Source organism: Thermobia domestica, chromosome 15 (genome assembly GCF_964235325.1).
Source record: "Thermobia domestica chromosome 15, izTheDome1.hap1.1, whole genome shotgun sequence".
NCBI lineage: Eukaryota > Metazoa > Arthropoda > Insecta > Zygentoma > Lepismatidae > Thermobia > Thermobia domestica.
Window position 1 is genome coordinate 133,770,900 of NC_137468.1, and position 21,371 is coordinate 133,792,270.

A 21,371-nucleotide genomic window follows, 5' to 3' on the forward strand; every position below is an offset into this window, starting at 1 on the left:
ATATATATATATATATATATATATATATATATATATATATATATATATATATATATATATATATATGTGTGTGTGTGTGTGTGTGTGTGTGTATAAATGTTGGCCCAGGTTTCTTCCGCTATCCAAAGAGATAAGAGTTCCTACACTGATTTGTGTGTCAAATACATATATAGGAAGCTACTTCATCTGGTACCATGCACCCCTCCATTTAAAAAGAATTAGCTGTATCCGCTTACGCCTTTAGCCACAATTTTGTTCTTCGTTCACTATTACAATTAATTATTTGAAAATGGTGTTCCTCATAGCTACGTTCTTAAAAGTGTAATTATAATTTAAGTACGATTGTGCCAATTAGGATTTAAAATACATTTCTTAACCCCCCCCCCCAAAAAGATCATAGGCTCAGCCTGCGCCCTGAAACACGCTTATGGGCACCCCATGTTGCTCTGCGTTGCAAACTTTTCCATTTTAAACAATTACTGTCAATCAAGTGAATAAAATTAGTTAACTTTATTCCCACTCCTTGTAGAAATGAAAGAAAATTTAAATAAATTTTACTTACCTCCTTGTTACATGCTTGGCAGTAAATAATTTTTCCATAAGTTGTAAAACATGTGAATTGTCGAATCCATTGACGAATTAGCGACACTTTGGAACCTGCTATTTGCGGCATTGTAAAGTTCTTCACAGTTTATTTTACGCCTGGCGTTTGTCCTCTGGTCACTTCTCGAATAAGCTGATTGTTTTTACAAGGCAGAAACCTAACCATTTTCCTCCCTGTTCCTGACTTGGTCTAAAAATATCTCCCCATCTTTGCCACCCTGCCTGCTGTGGTGACGCAACATGTGGGAACAGAACGGTTTTCTTGTGTTTAACCTATTTTTGCCTATTTTGAGGTAAGACAATAGGCAAAAATAGGATCTAACGTCCAATTAGGCATTTTTAGGCAAAATAAGAACTTAGTGCTAGTGCTTTAATTTGTCATAAAACCTTCATATATGATTTTATTTTTCATTATGAGCTAAGGGAAAAATATAGGTTTTTACCTAAAGATGCGATGTCTACTTATAATCAATCATATTGCTTGTCGGACTTTTTTCATAACTGAAAACGGTACATTTATTACATTTATAATATATATATATATATATATATATATATATATATATATATATATATAAAGGTACATAAAAATGAGAAAACAGGTTGATAATGTATTCTGTACTACTAAGTTCATATTTCAAGAAAATAAATATTTCATTGCTCTAACATTTTTACATTTTTTTTTTTTATAAAAATCAAAAAGTACCGCAAAACCTGCCGGCTTGAGGGAAAAACATCGCAGGAACGGGCTCCGACTCGAATGTGTTATTGAAGTTTATTTAGAAATGAAATCTTGTAAGTAGAAATACGAGTAATTCTACTTTCACGTTATGTGCCTGTTTTCAAATAATGACGTAACAGTATTGTGTTCTAGTAATCACTTGATGATTATGCTTTAAAAAACGGGTTTTCCGTCTCTAAACTAAATTATATATATCATAAAATAATTATAAAATTTAAATAACCTGATAATGGTGCTTATGTAGAGTCGTTCTGACGCGTGATTAGTGTCGTACTAAAGAGTTCGGCTAACATACATTTCCTGCAGTAGTCAGGCCTTTAGGTCCACTTCTTGGGGAATTCCAATACTACAAGCCACTACGTTTATGTAGTACCATATTGAACGGCGCAAGATCATCAACGCTGCGTAGGGTCGACTAAAGCAAATGTTTCTTATGAAAGGAACCAGAGCCTTGCTAATTGATTTTAAATATAAGAAGTACAAGATATTCACAAAATAAATATGAATAATTATAAGCGACAAAATATCATAGTAGTGGATAAATGGTAGTGGATGCAAGGTAAATTTCGTGCTAGTTCAAGAATATTTCATTCCCCTATTTACGGACACTTACACTTTTTATTATTAATACGTATTTTCTCCACTCTTTATCTGAGCAGACGATTATTATTATTATTATTATTATTATTATTATTATTATTATTATTATTATTATTATTATTATTATTATATTTCTCGTTTGTTCTATGATTAATTCAGTTTGTCACTGATAGACTATGTTCTCTATGTGTTATGAATGTTACGAGCGTATACTTGCATTGTAATTTTCTGAATACAAACGAAACGTATGTACGACATGTTTAATACATCATTACAGAGCATATTGTCACATCCTGGTGAATTTGGTGGATGAATATTTTAGACGTGTAGTACAACTTACGTTAATATCGCAAAGACATTAAGATCACTTCTGCAGAGTCTTTCGAAGGAAGACAGACGAGTAACTACTCACAAAGTTGGTGCGAGTATAGTGTAACCATTGGTGAAAGACAAGTTCATACGATTATACATGATAATTTAGGAGTCGGCTAGTGGCGGCTCTTGAAGGTAGTCAAATCGGTAAGTTAAAATTGTGTCGTTAGAAGTTAAGGAAAGGAAACACATCTGTATTTTTCTGTATATACTTTTCTTCCCTAAGCTTGTAGTGATAAATATTTTAACGTTTTATAGATATGACTTCGGTCAAGAACCCCCACTGGAGTCGATTAAGGTTACAGCTTGTTGAGAGCACTGTCTGTTGGAACTGAAGCAAGAATTGCACCGTTCCAATACTTGCCAACTTCAAGAGCTGTTGGCTTGTTGATGAAACTTACGAAATATGGATCTCGCACTTTAACTCGGAAAGAAAAGTCAGTCTGAAAAGCGGTACAGGCCAAAGAGATCTTCAAATAAAGCACATTCTGTTGGTAATTAAGGTAATTGAGGAGTGAACTTCCAAAACATGCTAAATCCGTTTGGTAAAATTCTTCAGAAAGAACAAAAAACTATTATGCTAGTCTGAATTTTGGTGATTTGATGGAAGAATCTTGGTGAATTGCCTATCGAAAGGAACCGCCATCAACACAGAATATTATTGCATCCTTTTATCGGGCTGCTATGCAAGCGCTTATCAAATATCATCGACATATAAAGGTCCATAAACTGCAATGCATAAGCTGCTTGCCAATTAAAGGAAGTTTTAGAACTGGGAATTACTAGCACATCCATCTATTCGACTACTCTTTTTTTCTAGATCTACACTCTCTTATCAAAATTGAATAAATGTCTGCATGACGTAAGATGTCAAAACTTATGTAAAACTGTTGGCATAAAAGTGTTGTAGATCAATAGATAAAAAAGTCACAAAAGTTTTAGAAGATGACCTAAGTGTAATTTGGCGTTGACAGTAGTTCATACAGTGTATCCGAAACTTACATTGGAAAATTGCAATGTGATGTACGCGAAAGTTAATGAAATTACATATTTGAGACAAAATGTCTCGAACTTTGGAAACGCCTTTCATAGGAGTGACATCTTCCGTCACTTTAATTTTCCAATATACACTAGATACAGTTTCTAGAACAACATATTTTTACTTACTTTATCAAACTTTAAGTTACACTTCTGAAATTTATTTCAATATTGTAAATGTTGTATATTATTACGTAAGTTTCCCGGTAGTAGATTAAGTTTTATCACGCACAATATGCTTCTATATATAAATTACTCTTCTTTCACTAAGTTTATTGATATTATTTCCAGATGAATGACATATTGGCGCTAAAAGCGGAGATTAAACATCTAACTATTATCGCACATCAGTTGGAACCTTACGTCAAATCTCTAACACTTGTAGAGAGAATGGCTCCTAATGTGTCTGGAGATGGAAGTGCACCGAATATTGAACCTCACATCCAGGCACTTGTTGAACATATCAATATGCTCCAACTTGATGCACAACAAACTAGGTAAGTATTTTAAACAAAATATATGTTTTAAATAGCAGTTTTAGCACTTAGTATGACCATCTCAAACGTGAACTTTCAGAACTCTTCAATTTGTTTACAACGTTTATGTGTACACAAAGGAATTACTGTATATAACTGATGAATGTTTAAAGTAATAACTGTGGTTCATGTGTAAGTCTTTTCGATATCTTCACGTCATAGCATCGAACTTGAATTAAATGAAAACTATGGGCGACTATATAACGTAGTCACGAAGTCACATGCATTAGCAATTATTACGAAGAAAAAAATTAAGAAAAATATGAATATTTATTCCTGTAAAGGAATGAGGAATGACCGAGCAAAATATTTAGTTACATTAATGTGGAGTCTCCAACCCTGGTTGATGTCTATGAGAGATTTGGCAACATAGTGTAAGTTACGATGCTTGATGTTGGGAGATCTTAGGTTGACAAAACCAGAGCACCACACAATATGACGTCACTAAATGTGATAGTAAGTTGAGCAGTGTTTGCAACTGATTTGGTGTCAACTTATAAATTTTATACTAGAGTAACAGACCGGTAAAGAAAATATGTGTAAAAATGATTATCTGTTAATGAAGTAATATACTTAAAGAGATATTTGCATATTTGTATGAAAACATAGCACCTCCACACGCGAAATTTGATGATGTGCTCCGCGAAAGATTTGTTGCCGCAAAAAATTTGGAGAGCCACAATATATAATTGACATAAAAATTAATGATATGTCTACAACATATTAGTATGTGACAGGCCCGTATCCATGGGGTCTAGGGGGGCCCTCTAAATTTTTACTGGTCCCCTAAAATTTTCACAGTACGCTTGCAAACGAACTATAACAGGGTGCAAAATTTCAAAGTCAGACACACTCGCCAATCCGAAAATAATGGCCACCAGTATCTCTCACGTACAAATTGAGATTCCACTCCCCCAAACGGCGTTTGGTTTGACAAAGAAAGACTTCACATTCCGTGTTTTCTCTCACTCAGTGACAATTATTTTCTTACGAAACAGAAAATGCGCTGCCCTGTGAGTTCAGGCAGAAACCATTCCTACTGAACACTGGTCGCCAGCTCTAAATTTCTGGTCGCCAATGGCGACTTGGCGACCGGAAAATTTGTGCGCTGAGCTATAATATGATGATTAACTATAATATGTTTGGATCAGGACTCCCTCCCAAACTTCTACCGGGCTTCCGCTAGATTTTTGGGCTGACTGCCAGCATAGTATGTGATAAGTGACAGGGCCGTATCTTGATGAGGGAGGGGGCAAATGCTTCCCAAAGGAAGCTCCCCGCCGTTCGAGGGGACCCATTTTAAGACAAAATTTTCTTACTCCGTATACGATACGAACATGCAATTATAAATGAAGCGTCGAATATATTCACTATATTACATAAACAAAACAACACATAAAAGGTAAATAAATCAAAAATGAGTCGTGGGCCCATTTCAATAAAAAGTTTACCATTAGGGGCCCTAGAATTAATGTTTATTCGTATGGCTTTGTTATTTGTCAATATTGTCCCCTTAATTCATTTGACATGTATGGAACGGGCCCAAAGGTGTAACTAACGACCCGGGCCCATAAAGAGTAAGAGAAAGATGGAGCCCAAGAATTAGAGAAACAACTTTTTTTCTAGGAGCACCAAACACGCGTATTAATGCTTACCCCCCTCCCAAGAAAAAATCTAAGTTACGGCGCTGGATAAATGGATGCAGGTGTAGAATACATAAACATAAAAACAGTAATTTATGATTAAAATGAATGACTGCGTATGAAAGAGGACTGTACTACTAATTTTTTAAAATTATATAACGTTTACTGTATGTAGAAAACGATGGTGCTGTCCTATTTTATGTTTGAATTTGCAAAATTTACGAAAGAAGTATGTAATATATTTCTCGGGCTCTGTAATATTACGGGGGACCAAAACTACGTAAAACACAATGTTTATAGTTGGAATGAGTTCATGTTGCGGAAAGATAATTGATTATGATATGTGAGTAATTTGTGAACTGAGTAGACTGGAAATGCCGTGTGCTGAATGGAAAATTTTGCAATTACTATTTGCTATTAATTAGAATGGACGAATACAACGTGCATTGCAGCGTTCTAACCCGACTTCGCTTGCTAGCGCTCGCTCGTCAATATTTATTTATTGATACAAGTCATGGCCATTACCGGCATCTATGGGCTTAAGCACGTCACATTGGAGGGATGGCATCCTCGGCGAGCACACAATCACGGTACGGGGGAGGTATAAGGAACGAATAAGGAAAGAAGTGGCCTGAGGCCTGTAAATTAGATACCATCCCGGCATTTACTTGGTGTGAATGAGGAAATCCCTAGAAAAACCTCATTTAGGATAGCTAGCCTGAAAAAGTTGTTACACCTCTTCGACCGACTGACCCTGCCGGAAATCGAGCCCAGGACCAAAGGCGAGAGCATTAGCGACTACTCATGCTCAGCAATACTGTCTGAAACTCTGTAGTTAGTGTTATGTTTGGCTTTAGGTAGATTAACCTCAAAAACATTTAAGAAAACAACAATGATTTTCAACAAACAATGCTTTCTCCCCGCAATCCTACATATGGCTAGTTTTCAAAGCACATACTGAGAAAAAAAATGTAGGTAGCGTATTAAAACGGTAGGTTACATGCGTAATTCCTGTAGTTTTTGGACTTAACGTACAGCAAACGTATAACTGAAAACGCATGCTTTATAATACTTTCCGTATAAGTGTTCCATCTATACGTACCGGTACTTTCCGTATGAAACAATACAGGCGGTCAGGATCTCACATACAAATCGACGCAGAATGTCCATAGTAGAATAGAATATAGCTCCAGAATGTAACATAGGTGAAATACGGAAAACTGTTAGATGTCAGACATCCTGCAATGGCATGATGTAACATCTAAGGGTAGTGCGTATGTACCGTATGCTCCATACTGATTTCTGTAGTAAGCAACACGATTTCGTATATTTGTATAATATACCGCTGTCCGGAGAACGGATTTTTCTTAGTATGCAGTTCATAAGCAAGGGCGCCCATGTTGTGGTTTCCAAGGAGAGGGGGCAAGTATAAGCGACGTTTCAAATATTGTTTCAAATTTTGCTGTAAGTAATGTAAAAATTCTATTGGGCTTTCAATATTCACAAGTACAGTTTCCTCTTAGGGGGGCAAGCGCCCTACCTCACCCCTCTGATGGGCGCTCTTGTTCATAAGTAATGCAGTTATGTGGGTGCTGAACCTGTGAGTTCAGTATTTCTTGATAAATCCATTAAATGTTGTGCGTGCAATCCACAACGCACACAGATATAGGCGGGAATTCATGTCACTTAATGACCTTTCCATTTTAAGGCAGTAATAAATGCGAAAATTGTCGATAAGCGATTCGCCTACTTTGATTTTGCGAATAGTTCGCACTGTGTGCGACTTTCTCCAAGCGGCGTCTAGGGTATGGTCGACGTTGATAAGCTAATAAAACGAAATACTTCAAAAGTTGAGCCAGTGGGTGCGTAAACGTAAACCTCGTGTAGCTTAGGTATAGGCTGCATAATTACTTTATTACATCAGTGTTAATGTGCATCCTTAAATTGGGATAGAGCAGTTTCCGCAGTTCAGATCAACAATACGTGGACAAATTCATATTACTTTGAAACTCACATTTCTTGATGAAAATAGTGTCATCACGCCTTCTAGACTGTACATGTGTTGGCGCATGCCAGTGATCCACCAGCAACAGGTAAAATTCAGGGGCGCTACAAGAGATAATTGTTCAAAAATTACATTTTTAAAAAAATTATGGGTACACACTTAGTAGTAGTAATAGTAGTAATGATAGTATAGTAGTAGTAAGGCAGTAGTAGTAGGGTAGCAGTTTAGTAGTAGCCAGGCCCGCAACCATTGAGGGGCTAGGGGGGCCAGGTCCCCGTAACCCTTTTTGTGGCCCCTCCAGACTTCAATACAAAATTTTATTATTAATACAAAAAACACAATTTAGATATTTATAATTTTAATAACTTGGACCCCTGTAACATATTCACGGCCCTACCAAACCTTTGTAGCTGGTTTCGGCCCTGGTAGTAGCAATGATAGTATAATAATAGGCTAGTAGCAGTAGTAGTAGTAAAATAGTAAGGCAGTAATGGTAGTAGTTGAGTAGTAGTAGTAATAATAGTATACTACTAGTAGTAGAGTAGCTGTAGTTCGGGTTAGATTAGGATAGGTTCAGGCAGAGAAATAATCATATTTCAAATCCCTTGTACATTAGTTTGCAGCCCTGGAATAACGCCCTTATGGAGAGTTTCATAGAAATGAAAGCACCATCTTATTGCTGTATCTATGTTCACAGATGACTTACATATTCTGCGCCTTCATAAATAAATTTCCTAAACATTTGTCTTTTGTTCTGAATTAACACATTTTACCTGTAAATTATAATTTTAAAAATGTCCACGTATTCTTAATCCCATTTCTGACACTCCAAAACACTTACTAAACCTACAAGAGTTCATTTGGTGCTAAAAGAAATTGATATATCATGAATGTTAGTACACTTATAAAATATAACATAACTGAGGAAACCTGAAATTTCAATCCTGATACACGTATCAGTGCGCAGCACGAAATGAGATTTTTTAAAAAAAAATCCCCGCGTTCTTCCCGCCTTTGATGGGACAAGCCGCAATTATTTACGCATTATTCAGTGCATTGTTTGTGTATAATCTTGTTCGTTTGTTGAATGTAAAACGCAACTCATACAACCACTGTAACAACATAATGTGTTTTTTATTGTCCACCACTATACGAACAAATTCCAGGTATGTCAAATTATAATCCACCTTGGCATATTATCTCAGCCGTAATGCTGCCAACAGAGCTGCCTTGCTTATGAAGTGCTCCAGGGTAGTGACGACATTAAGTGACGTCATATCCTGTTGCTCTGGTTATGTCAACTTAAGAACTCCCCTTGATATTAGTCTATGTTGTGGCTTAGCTCTTTCTAGCGATAATCTGCCTCACAGAATAACCCTTTAAACATTTGCCTTTACATACAATGAAATCACGCATTTTTCGTGACTGAAGAAAAGAGTCCGTTTCGTTCGCAGCGGAACTGCGGGAGAAGCGAAAATAAGGCAGAGACTAAATTTTGTGGCTATTCTGATGCGCTCAACATGGAGAAAGTGGAATGGATTTGTTCCCTTCTCGCACACACACGTATATATACATACATAGGTATACCAAAGAATGTCTCATATTGTATCAACGACAAGATGAATCCACAGTACAACTTTTAATCATTGTTTGTTTGCGACAGTGGTTTATCCAGAATTTTGAACTTAGGAGAGTGGTAAAAAAGCTGGGAGGGGGGGGGGGTGAAATCTTGTAACTTTTTTTTTTTTTTTTTTTTTTTTTTTTTTTACAAATTTTAAAATTCGTTGATGCAACGAACGATTGCATTGGATTTCCTTCCTCAGCCAGAGCCAATTGACGTCGACTTTCTCTTGTGACGTCGAGATGAAATCGTTGGCAATCGATTTATCAAACGTTGTTGTGACGACCACAGCCGTGTAAAGGTTGATTTCCATTCAATCTTGCGTTGCGTGCTTTGCTTGAAAATTTATCTTGTCGAAAGTAAGTTGTATTATTCTATTGGCACTTAAAAAACAAGAATTCAAAATCTTTTAAAAACCAAAATAGCAAGATTTTTATTGGTGTCTTCCCGCTCTGCCTAAGGACCCTCCAGCACTTTGTAGAAAATATTTTAAATGATCTTATCTTCAGGAAGACCGGGAATTCCCGTTCTGCCTAATCTTTCGAGACGAGGAATTTCCAGGGAGGGATTTCTTCAAGGGAATTTTTCTTTAGTAATTGTAACAGATTCTGTAAGAAGAATAAATATTTCTTTAAGTTTTATCATAAATTTTAGATGTTATTCTACTTGTTCTCCTCGGAAAAAATGACTAGATACAGTTCTGTTATTAACAGTGTTATTCACATCTATTTCAGTAAAAATGAATGTGATTAAAAAAAAAAGCAACCTTCAGGAAATTGGAAAATTGATTGACTCAGTTGCAGGAAAGCCGTTTGACATTATAGCTGAAACGAAGATAAAACATACTTCGGTCTATTATCAAGTCATTTCACAAAATTTTAATCAGTTTTCCAATAGTTCACCTTCAACATGCTAAGGCTCGCAGTCAGGGGCGGCTTTAGGATTTTAATTTTGGGTAAGCCTGCTCCCTCGCGTGTGAATACATATGCCCATTTGATTGATTAATGACAATAGGAAATTACTTTTACAGTAATGGTTGATGCTGTTTATTACATAATTATTTACCATTAATATAAACAGTAGAAAATATATTTACTCTTTATTGTATCTAGTGTTAATATATTTTTCAAAATTTTTGGGTAGGCCCGTGCCTACTCGGCCTACCTACTAAAACAATGCAAAAGGATGCGTAAGACGGCCCTTATCCCCAATTATGTGACCTTTTGATTTGATTGAAACTACAAAAAACATTCAAGCATTTCAATATTGATATTGATATTTTGTATTGCTGCTATTTACATTGACAATATAAATATGAAAATATAAGTATATATGATAGTATTGCATATAGTATAAAATTATGTGTATAAGACAAATCAACTGATAAGGTGATGCCGAAAAAGGAGTTGTGATGTAGAACACTAACATTCTTTCTTAAGAGTCACCTTATGCATCCTTTTTCATTGTTTACTTAATATATGGCAAAACATGTCTTGAGGATGTGAACTGTGGCACCTTTTACGTACTGCGGCTCTTAGCATGTTAGAGATGAACTACTGAAAAAGTGCATAAAATCTTGATGTGAAATAATTTGATATTATGCTGAATTAAGTTTATTTTATGTTCGTTTCAGTTACAATGTCAAACGGCTTTCTTGCAACTGAGTCAATCAATTTTCCATTTACCCGCAGGTATTTTCTTAAAAAAAAAAAAAAAAATCATCTTTACAAAAGTAGATGTGAATAACACTGATGATAAAGAACTGCATCCTCGTCATTTTTCCGAGAAGAACAAGAAGAATAACATCTAAAATTTATGATGAAACTTTAAGAAATAGTTGTTCTTCTTACAGCCTCTGTTAGAATTACCAAACGGATTATTACGAATGCAGGACAAAATTCAAGAGGACAAACCCCAAGGAAAATTCAGACAAAACGGACTAAATTCAAGCGACAGAATCATAGGCGCAGATTAATAAAAGAACGATTATTTTTTTCTTCAACTGTTATGCATCTAAAATGTTATCTGAAATTCTTCACTTTACGGAAATAACATTTTCTCTTAAAAATGCTGAAAACCCAATAAAAGACATGAGATTGTTATAATAAGTATACATATATCACATTTTGATCTTTACTAAAAACAAAACAAAACAAAAAATCTTGATCAGTATTTCAGAATTAAAATAAATATTTATACATTACTCAAAAGACTACTGTATGCTACCACACAAGAACGACTTTATTAAAATCAAATAGCATCAAAGTTACTTTTCGTAATTAAAATGAATGGTCTTATTGTAATATGCTAAACGCATTTCAAATGTATTAAAAGTATAATAAATAAGAATGCCCAGAACTTTTCATAAGGGTATGTGTGCAACTAATTAAAGCTAATCTGCCCTTGTATTACAATATTTTTACGTTTTATTGAGTTTTCAGCATTTTTAAAGAAAGAAAAAAGTTATTTCAGTTGAAAAAATACAGATAACATTTTAGAATATATGACAATTGAAAAGAAAAATGATCATATAGGGTGTGCACTTGTTTATACATTCAATATATACTCCTGTGATTTTGTCGACGTCAGAATTTTCCTTTCATATTGACGCTTGGATTTAGTTCTCGCCCTCGTTACTACAGCCATTTTATACATGAGTTCCGAACTGCATACAAACATGTTAGGGGTCAAGGTTTTTAGTGTTGCATTTCCCTAAAAATTCCCTCATCGCATAGAATTCCCTGTCTCCAAAAATTAGGAAGAACCAGGAATTCCCGTTCTGCCGAAAGATAAGATCATTTAAAATATTTTCTACTAAGTCCTGGAGGGCTTTAGACATAACGAGAATATTGCACCCCCTTATTTTTGGGGGTGTAAGGAATTTATTTCCAAGGGCTGTCCGAAAATTTTAGAGGGTGCTGGGGGGTGTTAGGGGGTGTAGATAAATCACTGGTTTGCGACACTCATATTCAAGTTGTTATGAAGGGAAAAAATACTTTCATAGACCGTGTCCAAAAGATACAACTGCGCATTCGAAGTACGAAGTACGCTTTCCGATTTGACGTCACCTAGTGTGCCGCAAAAGGTCCAAGTACACAAGTCTGTGAGTGCATAGTTCGTAGTGTTCGAGGATGTACACTTGTGCTTAACATGCCAGTTGCTTGTAGTTGGAACAATGATATTGTCAAAATGACCCAATCAAATTTTAAAAGGCATATTTTTAATATTTTTGTGAGTTGATCTTATAATAATTTACTTGATAAATGTATAAATTAGTGATAAATGGAATATTAGAATATTATACAAATAAAAAACGTGTCTATGTTATGTTCTCTGAGTATGCAATGAAATTTAAAATAGCGTACGGAAAACAACCAGATAATTTCTTTAATAACGTTATAAAGACATTTCTGTTTAAAATATTATATGGTTCATGTAGCTTGATTGTGATAATTAGACTATCGGTAATGCATTTATTTGCACTTAAATTACAAACTTTAATGGTATATTAATTAAAATTTCAAGCTTCAGCATATAATTGTGAAGACCTAGAATATTTATTACTCTATGGCTACAGCTACAACTACAAATGTTAATTCGTAGGTAGATAGGTCTAAACTTCCAGTTTTAATTTTAGACAAACAGATTCCAATCAAAGGTCTGTAAAGGACCGTAATATGCCAATTACCATACATTTTGCATTTTCGACAGCTGACTAAAAGTGAAATACAGTCAAAAATTTCTTTCTACACATTTATCAAAAATTTCACGAATTCCTCTTAATTCATATTATATCCATTACTGTACCCACTATGAATCGATTATAAACAAGTAATTCCTTCTGTGTAGTTGAGCAATGAGGGCCATTACATAACATATATACTGTATTTTTTCACAAAACTGCTCTTAATTTTCATAAAATTCTAATTATATCAGTAGTTTTTTTTTTTTTTTTTTATCGTTATACTTGGACGAGGGGATTTGTTTCGTAACTGAGTAACCATTTTCGCAGTGGAAGGCATGTGGAAGAGAGAGAGCAGGTGTATGTTAAGAGATATGTAGGGCGCCGAAAGCATAGTGAAGTGTATACAGTTTGTAGTGTATGCAATGTACAGGATTATTTATGCGGGCTTATAAGATAGTAATCTTAATTTTTTTAATTATTTTTACCATATTATTTTAATTAGGGATATCCACCTTGAGTATATGTAATCCTTATACATTGGTATTCCATATAGCTTTTTCCTGTAAATTGTGGTCTTCATCTTGTTCAATTGCACCACTTCATTCCTTGTCATCCTTGTAAGCATTAATTTTTGGTGCAGATTAAGAAAATGGAGATGCTCATTCGAACTTTACGGGTAAAATCTGTAGATTCACAAAGAAAGAGTAACATCTAAGGAACTTAATTATATTAGCGCAATATTAGCAATAGTCCAAACAGTATACCTGTAACTGAAACAATACGGTAGAACTACTTCAACTACAATGTCATTGTTATGTAATCTACCGTACAGGAAGCAATTATATACCATATGAACTCTCTCCTCCAAAGTAGTTTTGCGCCACATTATTGTAAATAGCGCTCTCCTCAGTACCTTCGGTGTCCTAACACTCTTGCAAGTTGTCTGCTTTCCCTTGCAATGAAATTCCTAAGTTACTTTGCAACAGAGACATCAGCGCCATAACTACCAGTGCTAATCTCCTCCCGGTGGATTAATAATTATTCCCGCGCGCAATGCTTCCTAATAAAATAGAACATCGCCAAAAGTTTAGTTTTTATGCTGTTACGAGTTTATTGAGCACATAACACAATATGTATATAATTACTGCCTTTACGCTCCGCTCTTGTTAATCTGCGCGTGAGAGATCCGAAATGACAAATATTTACAGCTACATCAAAGCTGAAGCTGTTGGCATACGTGAAAGAAATTCTTAAGTCTTTTTATGGTTACTCCATAATATAACTGTAAAGTCATTTATTCAAAAAAGGAAAAGGAATTAGTTTATTTTTTCTAGCATGTGAAATTTTTCCTTTATATATATAACTTCCATGTTTCACCACGATAAGGCGCTGGAATGAAGTGAAGATCAAAAGTTAATTTGACGAAGTGTACGTTATCTATGTGCATTCCATTTGTAGACATCGAGCGTGCATGCTTCAAGTGTGCAATTCGCACTTTTGGAGACGGCTTTACAATTTTGGAATTTAATGACACGTAATATGTGTTTATGTAGCTACTTTTTTTTTGTAAGCATTTATATAACGAATAAATATTCTTAAACTACATTTCAAATTGATTTACTACTGAAATGCTACTGTGAAAGCAAATATGCGAGCTCACAGCAAACATGTAAATTTACACCTGTAATTCAAATAAATACACGTAACTATAGAATAACAAAAAGTAGAGAATAGGAAGATACAGTTGCGAAACTTCATATTTTGAAGCTTCATCGTGGGTAGGTGATGATTTGCATGGTTTCTAAATGCGTGAGATATCAGGGACGATTCTCGATAGATACAATATCCTCATTAAACAGTCGGTCTACATTTTGGTGTTGAGAAATGAAAAATGAAATGAAATCTTTAAGTTTAACGTCCCACGGTTATGCCGGTTAGGCTAAAGGAGACGGTGTTGATGAGTAATGAATGAAATGGTGGAATGAAGAAAGTGGGAGGAAACGGGAGAACCCCGAGAAAACCCACGCACACGGTGTTTGTCCACCACAAAGTTCACTTGGCGGGGGCTGGGATCGAACCCGGGACCCCAAGCACCAGAGGTGAACTCTCTACCACTGAGCCACCGTGGCCCCCTTTGGTGTTGAAAATAAGTTGTTGAATGAGTTACTTATTTACTTTACAAACGATTGAAATTAAATGCATATTTGTATCAGCATCATAAAAGTATTATCTTGTCTGTTTTAAAAGTTAATAAATTAATGGGCTATTATTTATATATGAGAAACGAAGCTAGTTAACTTTTCACTACTACTTAGTTTTAGTGTCCGTTTGAAATTACACTCTGAAGTATTACGTTAATAAGTATGTCACCGAATTACTTTCATAGAATCTGTTGAGAATGGAACTCGGTAGTTCAGTGGTCAGTGTTCATCTGTAACGCGAGAGGTCCTTAGTTTGATTCCTGCCCACGCGAGTTCGCTGTGAGCAATATTGTGCCCATAGCATTTATCGGGGTTCTCCCGTTTTTACATTCTCATTCCACCAATTCTTACACAGTTCACTTTCATTAATTCTACCGTCTCCTTTACCCTAAAAGGTAGTATCGAGGAACGTATCATTTCATTTACATCAGGAATGCAAATAAACACTCGCCCGCTCGCCCGGGGCGAGTGGTTCATCGGCACGGGCGAGTATTTAATACGTATAATTCCAAAGGTAAGTAAATGATTTCTGTTGTGGGATATGGGCTAGTAGCTTTTCTTTTTAGCTAGTAAAATTTTGTTGCTCATTTGCATCTGATTTACATAATCGATTGCTAAAATTCAGTTGAAGAAATAAATTTAGTAATGTTCGCAATATCAATTCTTTTTCACTTCTTGGGTAGTTTGAATTCTTGAAGCTGAGTAAAGTATGTAAAGTTAGGTTAAATAGGCTAATTCTGTATGTAAGGCATGCACTGGATATATGATTATGTAATAGGAAATTTTCCCTATAAATTTGCACATAATATCAGAATTTAAAGAATATCTTCAAAGTAAAACAACCCTCAGAAACGAACTCTCTTAATCTCCCTTCTTTGGGATGATCACCGCGCAAGCTAAAATCCGTACTTAAAGGAAATAAAATATATAATACAGGTCTTAACTTTCAACTACGGACCCGACCTTCGGGGAAATAATCCAGAGAAAATAGGGGGAGATTTCACCGGCACTGTATGAAAAGACTGCTAATGAGGTTCTCGAGTGCAAGAATCACGAGGAATCTCATCTTACACGACCAGCTGGTACCAGATAGAAGTAGAAGATGGCGCCATGTATGTGTGTGTGTGTGTGTGTGTGTGTGTGTGTGTGTGTGTAATCTGCAGGTAGTGCTCTCAAACGGGCCAGCTCGAGTCGGTTTACGGGTCGGGTCGGGTCAACTCGAGTCGGGTTGTCGGGTCAGCTCGAGTCGGGTTACGGGTCGGGTCGGGTTGTTGGGTCAGCTCGGGTCGGGTTGTCGGGTCAGGCTACTCGGGTCGGGTCAATTGGGTCAGGCTACTCGGGTCGGGTTGTCGGTCGGGTTATTCAGATCGTGTTGTCGGGTCAGGTCAATCAGGTCAGCTCGGGTCGGGTCACTCGGGTTGGGTTGTCGGATCGAGTCAGTCGGGTCAGTTCACTTTGGTCAACTGAGTTTAGATTGAGCTTAAACTCGGCTGGAGTCGAAAGCTGCTGTTTTCACTAGCTGCCTAATTAAAATAGCAATTTTCAATTGATTTTATAGAAGCCATAAATCTATTTTGAACACTTGCAGCTAGTGTTTTTATGGTAAATGCTTATTTTTGTACTTGTGTGTACTTTAATTTTTAAATGTGGAAGATTGATTTTACCAATCGACTGTAATATTAATATCTACGCCAATATGGAGTCTGGATTTAGAACAAAACTAGAAGTTGTTTAAGCAAGGCTAAAAGAAAGATTGGATATGGACGACCAAGCCCAAGCAGGGCCGCAGTAGCTCAGTGGTAGAGAATTCATCTCTAGTGCATGGTGTCCATGGTTCGATCCCAGCTTGTGCTAAGTGGGCTTTGTGGTGGAGAAACGCCGTGTAGTGGGTTTTCTCGAGGTTCTCCTGTTTCCTCCCACTTTCTTCATTCCACCATTGCATTCATTTCTCATGGTCACCATATCCCTTAGCCTCGGTGCAGAATCGAGGGACCTTAAACTGAATATTTCATTTTATTTCACCAAGCCCAAGAACATCGATACAAGAATAAGATAAAGATTGGATATGCAAGACGAAGTGCATAGTAATCTTGCTCTTGGCCTTGTTTTGGTGATCACGAAGTAGCGATGAGCATATTTTCTTGCTTTCCGTATAGTATAAAAGACCATAATCAAAATCACACTTGGTCTTCATTTGTACCGATGAGGCGAGCATTCTTGGCTCTTATATAGCATGAAAGACCACCAAGGCTACGAAATGCAGGACCAAGACTTGACTGTGCAAGACAAAGAATAAGACGCAGTATTCATGACCAAGACCCAGGGTGCGAATTGTTTGAATTTCATTTGTTGGGCTGAAAGTTATGAAATAAAATTAGTACTTTATAATTAATTATCATACTGTATTTTTAAATTTTAAATTACAAAATTCATATGTATCTTCGTACTTGCAACTATATATACTGCAAAATACGTTTTAATTACCGAGAAAGAAAAATCAAAGTGGCGCGGGTCCCGGAATCATAAGAAACTATTTTGGAATGAAAGTTGAAGGGTTGGAAAAAATCACAGGTGTTCTCCCGTTTCCTCAACCCTTATCATTGTAGTTAAACGATTTCCTTTTTTCTCCGCCAAGAGACTCTTGCTACTGCCATCCGAGAAGACCCCCGGCCGTCCGAGCAGGTGAGAACACTGACCTTGAAAAAAAAAATTAGTCACATAGAAATAAAGCAAGAAAAAAATAAATTTCTCCCACGTCGGACACTGGTATCAGTTATAAAAAGAAATAACCAAACCTCAAAAGTGCCAAATATTCATTAAGATGCATATAAAATCCCCCGCTTGATCTAGTTAGTGGTTAACGTGTAAGACTTCGATACACGTGGTCCGGGTTTAATTCCCAATGGGAGTGCATTTTGGCGTTCACCCAGTGTCGTGACCTACTGCTCTCAAACGGGTCGGGTTGATCCGACTCGGGTCGAGTTGTCGGGTCAGGCTACTCGGGTTCGGTTGTCGGGTCGGGTCAGCTCGGGTCGGGTTGTCGGGTCGAGTCAATCGGGTCAGCTCGGGTCGGGTTGTCGGGTCAGGTCAATCGGATCGGATCACGGGTCGGGTCACTCGGGTCGGGTCAGTTAATTCGGGTCACGGGTCGGGTCGGGTCGGTTTTCAACACGACCCGACCCGACCCGTTGAGAGCACTATCTGCAAGTACCTTATTTCGACAACCCTATTGCAATGGACATTCTGGAGTTGTAATAATATTGCACGAAATCTTTAATTGAAGTGAGTTTTGTCTCATTGCCCTCTGTTGTTCAGAATTGTAATTAGTGGTCCCGCATACAAATGTAGAGCTCTCGTATGTTAGGGAATAGTTTTGTATTTCCAACTTTGCATTAAATATTCGTTTATTAATATTCGTAACCATTGTCATCTATGGAAATTTGGAACATTGTTGTTATTAGAGTAAGGAGTTAGGAAGAATGCTGTCTTTTTAAGGCTTTTAATGAAGATAAAAACTTGATACCTCACCTGGATCTCTGGTATACAGTATAATTTTCGCCTAATTAGATACTGTTCCTCTAACGATAGTGTTTCCGCTCAAGAACAGTGCAAAATTGTTTTACAAAGGGAATTTTATAGGGAAATTCGAAGAATTTCCCTCCGTTACTTCCCTCTTGTATACAGTACTGGGAGAATCAGTGTACCATCTGCGAGCCTGTTTCATTAACTTTCAAACGAGGTATAATATGTAACATAACCCCAACTACATGGTGTGCTAGAATGTTGCAAACGAAAATCGGAAAGTGCAAGAAGCAAAAATGTAACCCCCACCCCTATCTCCGGAACGAGGGGAAATAGACCCTATGTTCACATAAGCATTTTTGCTTAGAATTATCCCCCATTACCTCCCAAAATCTTTGATATATATTGATAGATAAATAGATACAACATTTCTTGACGATTCACGTTTGCACAACACGAGACCCCAAAGCCGGAGGATGATTTTGTAATAGGGAGGGTGTGACTTCTCTGTCATAGAACGTTAGACCTGTCACTGCTGGAAACAGAGACAATGAGCAGTATCGAAAATATAGAAAGTGTGTTATACAGTATCTACAAAATTTATTAAGTAAACCAATAGAATTACATATTTTCTTCTTCATCATCATCTCAGGTCAGCAATCTCTCGATTGGTTTGATGTAGCTTTCCATCCTTGCCTATTCTGTGTCAGATTTTCATTTCCTTGTAGCTTTTCTTTCATGTAGCTTTTACATTATTTGATCTGTATATTTGAATCGTGGCCTTCCTCTAGGTATTTTTCCTTCTGCAACTTCCTTCATAGCTACTAGCGTCACTCCTCCATGTGTCATAGTGTGTCCAATGATATTATCTCGTCTTTTCGAAATATTCTTCAGTGTGCTTTTATTCTTCTACCATTTCCAATACTCTCTCCTTTTGTACCCTATCTGCCCATCTGATATTGTTGTCAAGATTTTTGAAGCAAGTGTAAGCAAGCTTATCGTTCTGTGATTCTCGTATTTTTCAACACCTACTGTTTTTTATATTGCCATGTTTTTGCTCGTCTGGAAGTCTGAAGAACGCACCTACTCTTCTTCATTAATATTGTTAATTAATTTACACGATTAGGTTTGAACTTCCTGTCCTGCACTTTGTATGATTTCGGCTGGAATCTCATCTACAGCTGGAGCTATTCTTTTTCTGTCTTTTCTTGTAATACTTTTCTTGCACTCAGATCTGAACATGAAGTCTCCCCTCTCGCCTTTTCTTCTACTTTCTCCATGTTTACGTGTTCTTCTAATTGCTTGTTGCTTCTGTAGAGCCTCTCTAAATATTTCTCCTATTTCTCTTATGTTCAGTCATGAGTCTTCCATCTTCTTCATTTTTTAGCATATTGTTCTGTAATTTTCGTGGTTTGAATTTCTCTTAATCTTCTTATTAGCCACATCTACTATTCCTATGTTCATATCCTTTTCTGTTTCTTCACATTGCTGTTTCATGTACTCCTCCTTGCAAGTCTCCATTTTCGAGTGATCTGATTTCTTATTTTCTTATACTGCGTCTTAGCCTCACAGTTGTTGATACTTTTCAATTTCCATTCCTTATTCATTAAATCCAGAATTTCTTTTGTGATCCATTCTTTCCTCGGTAATTTTCCTCATGATCTAATATTTCCTTTGCAATAGCAAGCAGACCAATTTTTATGAATGACCATTCCGTGTTAATTTCTTCCTTCATTGGTTCTTGTGATATCTTAACTACTGTCTACTATATTTTCTTACAGATAAAAAAATTGTCGGTACGGTTTATAACGCCATATTTGTCGGACTTTTAAATTCCTGCATGCATAAAAGGTAGAAGGGAAAAAATGACAAAGGATTGGTGCTTATGGATGAAAGCGGGATCAAAGATAGATGAGCCTGTTATTTCGACAATAAAATTATGACATTGGATTGGATTGTTGTAGTTGTGTGTATACTTGTGGCATTAGTGTAGTGATCATTGTAGTGAAACGTTTCCAGTCTTTGTAGGAATAAGGTTTACTGTAATGCATGTCATTCGTCATCCCAAATTCGTCCTGGTCGGATCAGCATACACTTCGGTAGCTCAGATCCTTAACTATTGTCTATGCTGTTCTATAGCTTATATTCAGTTCCGTGGCTATTCCTCGAATACTCAGATGTCCACTGTTTCGAACACATTCATCCACCGCAAGGTTATGATCTGTGCCAACAACACGCGGCCAGCTGAGATGAGGAAGTTCGTTTGTTGTTGTGTGAAACGTTCATGCGAAATCCAGAGGGTTGTCTTCGATACACAAACATCTATACATACGTCCTTCATCTGGCGGAACACCTCATCCAGTACACATTCCTCTTCATTAAGGGGCCACGGTGGCTCAGTGGTAGAGCGTTCACCTCTGGTGCATGGGGTCCTGGGTTCAAACACTGCTCCCGCCAAGTGAACTTTGTGGTGGACAAACACCGTGTGCGTGGGTTTTCTCGGGGTTCTCCCGTTTCCTCCCACTTTCTTCATTCCACCATTTCATTCATTACTCATCATCACCGTCTCCTTTAGTCTAGCCGGCATTACCGTGAGACGTAAAACTCAAAAATTTCATTTTTTCCTCTTCATTAATAAACTGAATGATTGTTCGCTGATCCGATTTGGAGGTGTTTGTGATGGTAAATGCCATGGTTCAAAACTCATTTCTGCAAAGACAGGAAAAGTTTCACAATGATTACTACAATAACATCATAAGCATACATGTTATTACATACCACTACAGCAATGCATTCCTATCTC

The 21,371-nt window shown here is 36.6% G+C and overlaps 1 protein-coding gene across 1 annotated transcript in view; it reads left to right on the forward strand.

Annotated features, from left to right (window-relative positions):
• The window catches only part of LOC145671246 (RING finger protein 207-like), a 456,974-nt gene that overhangs the window by 365,153 nt on the left and 70,450 nt on the right, over positions 1 to 21,371 (forward strand). Inside the window, exon 10 of the mRNA XM_081740160.1 lies at positions 3,647 to 3,852. Within this exon, the coding sequence (XP_081596286.1) occupies positions 3,647 to 3,852 (206 nt within the window). The remainder of the gene's footprint in view (positions 1 to 3,646; positions 3,853 to 21,371) is intronic.